An 8,842-nucleotide genomic window follows, 5' to 3' on the forward strand; every position below is an offset into this window, starting at 1 on the left:
CCTGGACAATGCCCATGCATCGCAAGTCATTGATGATGAAAATGATCGCAGGTCCATCCCCAGCAATGGCCACTAACCAGATACAGCTGGGTGGACTGAGACCATGCAGATAAAGTGTCTTGTCCAAAGACACAGACAGGTAGCAAGACCAGGAACTGAACCCAGGTCTGTATATTGGTAGTCCAACTCCTATTCCTTATGTTCTGCATTTAAAGGACATGTCACACGTTATTTAATGTCCCAGTTAGCAACACAATATGAAAGTATTCGTGATTGCAAGTCTATCATGTGGTAATAATTACTGGTCGCTGATGTATTTTATTGTTAATTATCCCTCTCACTCAGCAAGTCAGCAGGTGCATTTCCGGAGAACACCTTACTCTGCATTTCTCGCTGTTTCTCGGCTTGTGACGCAGCTTTTAGGAAAAGCAAAAATATCCCAATGGCCAACAGACATACTGAAATGAATGCTGCTACATCTGATAACAAAGATTCTGAGTTTTCATTCAAAAGTGATGGCTCGGATTTATCAGATATGGTCGGGCATGTTACCCTGACAACTGGCAGCGAATATGATAATGAATTTGAGGGAGCTGCAGCAGGGTCTGCCGAAATACTGCTCTACCACTTGGAGCCAGAGGTCCAGCAGTGGGCCGCTGCCGCTTACATGGAGGATGTAGCTGTTGGGGATGATTGTGTGGGAATTACAAAATGTTGAGAAATCACTGATAATTAATTTTGTATGCCTGCACTGTTTATGCTTATACTAACAGCAAATACAGATGAGGACAAAGTTATTAGCCCCCTGTGAAAATTAATGTTTTAATTTAATTTAAGGTAATCCAAAATTTTCCAAGTGATTTTTTTAATTTGTAAACATGGGGAGTAAATTTCAACACATTCATAAAGTATTATTTTGGATGCTTACAGTTGTTTTACTGTGCATACAGAAACATTATTTCACAAAGAGCAAAAACCTTGAAGGTCAAAATTAATAATTATTTTCATACTGTGTGTACATTGGAAGATAACGCTCAGTTATATCTTGATTTTACAAGCTGTGAGGGTGATACGGTGCCAGTCAGGACCTCTTTGATGGCATGGACCTGGACATTATTCTCCGGCTGGCAATCGTGCATGATCTGTGGGTGACAATTTCTTCGGTCGCGTGGACTTTACATATTTAATCTTGGAAATTATTCTACAAGTGGATGGCTGCCCTGTTCAGTTCCACCCCCCCTTTTTGTATTTTTTCTCCTCAGTGGAGCTGGTAGGCTTTGTTATTTTTAGTTTACTTTGAGAAAGTCTGTCAGATTTTGGATCTCAATGTGTGCAGAGTCTGCTGTCTGTACTGGAGCAACACACCATTTTAACCCCGTTATAGCTACTGCTATGGATATGCATGTGGAACTGTCAGCTGTTTTTCGGGCTGCCTGATCACACAGATGTATTTCTTAGATTTTTCAGTTACATCAATAACAATACTGTGTACTGTGTGCACAATGCTGAGCCTCAAGCAGTGAATGTATTTAACAGGCTGCGTTCTTGATAGATGTGCATGTGTGCTACGTCTTGTCACAGTGGAGAGTGGCTGTTGCTTTTGCCATGACTGCATCAAAATTAACAATTATCACTTAAAAACAAATCTTCAATACGCAACATCAAATTTTGCAATTAATCTGCGGCTCTGTTCTTAACATTAGCAGCTACAGTCCAATCAAGCGCGTGCTGGGACGTTTCCTCAAATCTATGTAAACTCTGTTGGAAACACAAGTCCTTTGTTTTCAGCAGTCTCCGTAGCTGTTTGTTGCGAATGTCGTATATTTTGAAAATGGTCACAGAAGTAAACAAATTAATCCCGGTGTATCATCGGATGGCCACTAACAGCCTATGTTCTGTTGTATAATCTAAGTTGTTATGATTTCTGTGTGACATGTCCTTTAAGTTTCCCAAATTCGACCTCCTGTTTGAGCATTTCGGACTACTAACCATCACTAATGGATCCTTGTCTCGTTTGTCTCGTTACAGTTTTCTTCATATTCAGGAACTGATCTGATTATCAGATTTACAGCTTGTTCATGGAATTAGTACTTTTTGTATGTAGAAAATACAGGGACACTGATTTTAGCAACAGGTAAGCCAACTTCAATTTCAAATTGCTTGAAAGTTAAAATGTTACCCTCACAGTTTTTTAGTATGTTATACAGAACATATGGGCTCCAGTTTTCATTAAATAGTATCGCAATGTAATATGTAAATTTCAAGGTCAAAAAGTAGGTCAAAAGGTCATCATGCCTAAATAGTCTCAGAAGATCAAATATGTAAAATCCTTTCCAAAGATACCTTACTTTTGAAAATCAGACCACTGGTTGCTGAGTTATGGTCATTTGAATATCAGATGGTCACTAGCGAACATGACCTTCTGTTCATCCAGAAGATCATGTGGTCAGATGAGACCAAAATAGAGCTTTTTGGTATCAACTCCACTCTCCGTGTTTGGAGGATGAGAACAACCAAAGAACACCATCCCAACCATGTAGCATGGGGGTGGAAACATCACTTTTGCAGGTGCTTTTCTGCAAAGGGGACAGGAAGACTGCACGTATTGAAGGGAGGACGGATGGGGCCATGTATCATGAGATCTTGGCAAACAACTTCCTTCCCTCAGTAAGAGCATTGAAGATGATATGTGGCTGGGTCTTCTAGCATGACAATGACCCGAAACACACAGCCAGGGCAATTAAGGAGGGGCTCCGTAAGAAGCATTTTAAGGTAGTGAAGTGGCCTCCCCAGTCTCTAGACCTGAACTCAGTTCACTCTTTGGAGGGAGCTGAAACTGGAAACCTGAAAGATCTGAAGGTCTGTATGGAGGAGTGGGTCAAAATCCCTGCTGCAGTGTGTGCAAACCTGGTGAAAAACTACAGGAAACGTTTGACCTCTGTAATTGCAAACAAAGGTTTATGTACCAACTATTAAGGTCTGTTTTTCTATTGTATTCAATATTTATTTCATGCATTAAAATGCAAATTCATTATTTAAAAATCATACAATGTAATTTTCTGAATGAATTCAATTATTATTATTTTTTTTTAGAGTCTTTCTCTCTCGGTTGAAGTGTACCTACGATTAAAAACTACAGACCTCTCCATTCTTTGTAGGTGGGAAACCTTACAAAATTGACACTTGATCAAATAGTTATTTGCCTCACTGTATATACTAAATTTCATCAAAATATGAGGGGTGAGGTTTAAAAAAAAGTCACCTTTTTTGGGTGATCTGAGACAGAATGACCCAGTGACACCAAATGGACATTTTGGTGCTACCTCTGTGGAACACATCTAACCCCATGATCATGTAATCATTAAAACTGTTTTTAAATTGTTTCAAATGTGACTTAAACAGATTTTTTTTAATCCAATTATTTTAAAAAAACTGTTTTAAAGCAATAGTAAAAGTTTTAAATATGTATATGTAAATGTATGTAACAGGCTAAATTTGAGAAAAACTTTTTGATTCATGGTCAGTGTTACGCATGTTGATTTTTTTTTTTCTTTGCCTTGCCTCCATCTCAGATCTGCCCAGCTGATCAGCAGCACCTGCCAGCTGATGCCCACCTGGGAGTATAAAAGTCCAGCGTGCCACATGCTCCAGGGCGTCTGGGTTTTCCTTTTGCTGCAGCATGTTTTTAACCTTTTGTCGTATTTTCTTTTCTTCTATGTTTTGTTAATAATAAAGTGTTATACTTTTTTGAGCACCTTCCACTCGTGCCTTCTTTTCCTCTTTTTTTTTTTTATCTGTCAGTTGCGTTGCCAGTGCCCTAGACTGTGGCAGGTAACAGATTTGGGGGCTCGTCCGGGATTGCTGTTAGGTTGGATCGGATCGAGGGCTGATTTGTATGGCATTTTTTTTTGTCTGTGTGTGTACACTCTGTGTGGGTGTGTTTGTGCTTTTGTGGGTTTGTTTTTTGCTGTGAAGTTTAGATTAGGGGGGTGTCCAGCTTGGTGGATTTTTGTTCACCATTCCATCGGGCGCCCGTTTTTTTGTTTTAGTTTGTTATTTTGGGGGCAAATCCTGGGCGGTGTGTATTCACTGGTGGGGGCTTCACAGTGGCCTCGAGCCCGGCAAGCTCCAGAAGATAGACTAGGTTTTTTTTTTTCTTTTTCTGGGGTTCTGGGATTCCTTTATAATTGTGTGGGCTGCCAAGTGATTATAGTGTGCTGGTTTTGTCTTTTGTGGCCCTGTGTGAGTGGAGCGTGGGTGCACGTAATTGACGTGATTGGATGACTTCGTGGTTTTGCGCGCAGCGTTTTGGTGAGTCAGCTGTGTGTGTAATCTGTTGTGAATGGGATCAGCTGTGTAGCGATTAGCTGTGGCTTGTTTGGAGACGGTTTTGTGGTTTGGTGAGTGATGGCTATGTTTAATTTGGAGGACTGTATAGACAGTATTGGTCCAGCAGTACACATCACCAAGTTAGATCTGTTAAAAGGCTACTGGCAAGTTCCACTTACAGCTAGAGCCTCGGAGATCTCTGCCTTTGTGACGCTTGACCATTTCTTACAGTATACGGTAATGGCGTTTGGTATGAGAAATGCACCAGCTACTTTCCAGCGGCTTAAGCACTTAGTGTTAAGTGATGTAGCTCATTGCAATGTGTATTTGGACGATATTGTTGTCTATTCAGATACTTGGGCTGAGCACATTCGTACCCTATATGAGGTTTTTGAGCATTTGTCTCAAGCTAACTTGACGCTAAACATGACCAAATGTGATTTTGGCAGGGCTACCGTGTCTTATCTTGGGAAAATGGTTGGTCATGGACAGGTACGGCCTGTAAATGCAAAAGTTGAAGCTATACTTTCCTACACAACTCCCACTACTCGCCTAGAGTTGCGCCGGTTTTTGGGGCTTGTTGGCTATTACCTGTGTTTTTGCAAGAATTTATCTGTGCTAATTGCCCCTCTCACTGCTCTTTGTAGCCCGTCCGTACCATTCGTTTGAACAGTAGAATGTAAAAAGGCTTTCCTGGCAGCTAAGTCACTCTTGTGCAGTGCCCCTGTTCTTTTAGCTCCAGACTGCTCTACACCTTTCAGTTTGGAAGTTGATGCTAGTGCCATTGGTGCTGGTGCCGTGCTTGTACAGGAGGATGAGGCTGGAGTTTCCCATCCAGTCTCATACTTTTCTACCAAATTTAAAAAGCACCAGCTCCATTATTCAACAAATGAAAAGGAGACATTGGCCATGCTCCTAGCCCTTCAGCATTTTAATGTGTATGTTGGTTCTATTAATGTTCCGGTTTCTGTGTCAACAGACCACAACCCTCGTTTTTTTTTTTTTAGCTCAGATGTACAATCAGAACCAACGGCTGATGCGGTGAGCCCTCCTGGCTCAGAGCTACAACCTGCGCAAGAAGGGGAAGTTTAACATCATAGCTGATGCTGTATCGCTAGACTGAAGACCACCATCACCACTTTGTTGTGAGTGGTGGTGGGTATCTATATCCTTTTGGCATGGTTGAGGCCTTAAGACAGGGTGTTATTGTAACTTTTATTCTGGAAAGTGTAGGCTCGGCTTTTATGGGGGGAGGTGTTACGCATGTTTTTTTTGTTTGTTTGTTTGTTTGTTTTGCCTTGCCTCCACATCTCAGATCTGACCAGCTGATCAACAGCACCTGCCAGCTGATGCCCACCTGGGAGTATAAAAGTCCAGCGTGCCACATGCTCCAGGGCGTCTGGGTTTTCCTTTTGCTGCAGCATGTTTTTAACCTTTTGCCGTATTTTCTTCTGTTATGTTTTGTTAATAATAAAGTGTTATACTTTTTGAGCACCTTGCACTCGCGCCTTCTCTTCCTTTTTTTTTTTGTATCTGTCAGTTGCGTTGCCAGTGCCCTAGACTGTGGCACTTAACAGTCAGGCTTTGAGGTCCTGGAAACAAATGTGAAGTTGTGCCTTTTAAGAACATTTGACAACTTACGGCAAGAGTTTGCGGTTCAAACTGTCATGAATTAAATGGTGTTTTTGACTTACATTTTCAGGTCATGTTGTTGAACGTCTATCCGTGAGAAGCAGCATTTACAACACGGATAAAACATGCATGTGTCTTGTAGAGACAAAACAGCGCACTGCACCAAAATCCGTCTGACAGACATTTAAATACAATAAAATCGCTAACATTGCGCGCCCAAAACACATAATCATTAGTTTTACAGCAAACAGAAAAGCGCCGACTTCGATTCTTCAATCGTTGGTTACAAAAAAAAAATCAAAACACCCGCTGCGTTCTTCCTGTGTTTCACCAAAAACATTCCGAAGGAGTAAACGATTGAAACAAAGGTTCCGACACGAGGTTTTTTTTGGGGGGGGGGGGGGGTTGCTAGTGATGTTAAGCCACTGTTAAGCTCGAGTCAGTCTGCTCGACACAGCATCGAGCTTTTTGAACCAGAAGTTTCAGTGAGCAGCGTTTCGAGCACGCCCCCATCACGTGACCACTGCGAGCTAGGCCTCGTTACGTCACACCACGTGTCGAGCTTCGCGGAAAATTCGAATAATCTGGGGGTTTCAATACGACCCGCCAAGTATTTAAATGAGATCTGAATCGCAGCTCAAACCGTGGGTTATTGCGAGGAGGAGATTGCTAGCGACACTGTTATTGCCAATTACCACGTGAATCGAAGCCAAGGAAAGCATTAGTTTATATTTAGGTCTAGTTTAGAGTTTATTTAGTATAGTTAGCTACATACATAGGATCTAACATAGACAGGCATCCACTCATATACAACATTCACACAGTACATCAACATAGGTTATAGGTTAGACTATAGGTAGATCAGAGACTGAGCTGAGTGACTGAAGAGCTGTGATTTTGTTGAAGTGAAAGGTGTGAGAAGTGTGTGTGTGTGTGTGTGTGAGTGTGAGAGAGTGAGTAGTGGTGAGGAAGGGACATGGAGGAGCCAGTTCCAAAAAGAGCACAATCAATCGCTTGGGAGCACTTTGCTCTAATAAGCCTCAAAAAGGTCAAGTGCTTGATTTGTGCTCAAGAGTTGAGGTACAGTAACAATACGTCTTCAATGCTGCAACACCTGAGGTCCAAACATCCCGAGACGACAATGGCTGCTGCTCCTGGAGCAGGAATCAGGCCATGTAACCTGTATTTTATTCTTTATCTAAGATTAAAACATACTCATAAACAAAAATAGCTCAGCATGTCAGACTGTATTTCCATTAAAGGCAGACAAGCTGGTTTGGATGAGGCACTGGTGGACTATGTTGTGGAAGATGCACAACCGTTCAACATAGTGGAGAGCAAAGCCTTCAGGGCTTTACTACAAAGGTTTGACCCAACACATGCCCACCTCCAGAGAAGAAGAGCCGCTCAAATACTGGGCGACACAAGTCGCAGTCTATCCCAATTTACAGAGAATGGCAAAAAATATTTGTCGATGCAGCAACATCAGTGCCTTGCGAGCAGGTCTTCTCCAAAGCTGGAGAGGTGGTGAGGCAGAAGAGGAGCCGATTAAAGTCCAGCACTGTTGAAATTATTCTTTTTTTGAATAAAAATTGTTGAACGTTGCACAATCACTGTCTCCTATCCCCTCTATTCTAATTTACAAATTACAGTAACATAAGCACCAGATGCAGAAGCACATGTCTTTCTCACTTTTAAAAAGACACAATAATACATATGACATTTTTTTTATTATTATTTTTCAAGAACAAACCACATCAGTCATGAATTAATACAAACATTTGTCAGGGCACTCGCTCAAGGTAATTCTCAAAGCAATCCAGCAGATGTCACCCTTCAAACTGTATCAAACGCGTCGAAGCAGTGTGTCGATTTTCAGCCAGTTGTGTTGCAGTGGCTCATTGGTTCATGAGGCTTCGAAATTGCCATCACTAAGGGTTACAAACCGACACGGTGCATTACCGCCACCACCTGGTAGGGTGAAGCATTAATGAAGTCTTACGGATATAAGGGAAGGAGAGGGGAAAAACAAAAACAAAAAAAATAACCCTAACCATAACCAGCTCTGTGAAGCTGACCCCCCCCCCCCCCATCCATGTAAAAAATCCAAGCAAACACACTGAGTGGTTAGTGCTTCGTTTGTGCAAATTTGTACCGTTCAAATTTTCGTTTGTGCTGCGTTTTTTGAGAAATTAAAGATTACTTTTTAGGTCATTCAAAGGTCATCATCCCCCATCTTGCTCCAAAATTAACCAGACTGGTCTATTTTTTCGGGGCATCTAGTTAAAGAATAATAATAATAATAATAATAATAATAATAATAATAATAATAATAAACTGATTGGCATTGATCAAAAGATTAATTCTGGCCTAGATAATCTGCTTGGAGACACAAAACCAATCAGTCTCCAGCAATCGACACACAAATACCTGAGTCTTTTGTGCATTTGCAAATGAAAGTATTATCTGTTGATTTTTGAAAATGTTAGCTATATCATGTTACAGACAGTTGCCCAGTTCCAGATCACCTTTTATAAAGTCCTGCTATACGGAGCCATAATGCAACTGAATGTCCTTTATTGGGTATTGTTGTATTGGGTATTTGGATGTTATCTAGCTGAAAAAGTCTGGATGCCCTTCTACTTAAAGTGTGAAGCCACATTATGTGTGGTGCAAAATATTTGCCGGAAATGGATCACTTTGCACCGTTCTGGATCACGACAGTGTGTCACTTTGAGGGCATTCCTGGGATCTGGCTGGAGCCCTTCTAATGCAGAACAATACACACTGTGCCCGAGAATGTGTTTTGAACACAAAATGATATAAATTATACTTATTAAATGAGAATTTACTTAGTTTCGAATGGCACTGTTATACGTTT

At 41.2% G+C, this 8,842-nt stretch overlaps 1 protein-coding gene across 1 annotated transcript in view; it reads right to left on the reverse strand.

Moving 5' to 3' along the window:
• The window catches only part of ddias (DNA damage-induced apoptosis suppressor), a 32,325-nt gene extending 26,137 nt beyond the window's left edge, over window positions 1–6,188 (reverse strand). The window contains exon 1 of the mRNA XM_034188207.1: window positions 6,024–6,188. Coding sequence (XP_034044098.1) covers window positions 6,024–6,145 — 122 coding nt within the window. The 5' untranslated portion in view covers window positions 6,146–6,188. The remainder of the gene's footprint in view (window positions 1–6,023) is intronic.
• Window positions 6,189–8,842: the final 2,654 nt, after the last annotated feature.

The sequence above is a fragment of the Thalassophryne amazonica genome, chromosome 2 (genome assembly GCF_902500255.1).
Source record: "Thalassophryne amazonica chromosome 2, fThaAma1.1, whole genome shotgun sequence".
In the NCBI taxonomy this organism is placed as follows: domain Eukaryota; kingdom Metazoa; phylum Chordata; class Actinopteri; order Batrachoidiformes; family Batrachoididae; genus Thalassophryne; species Thalassophryne amazonica.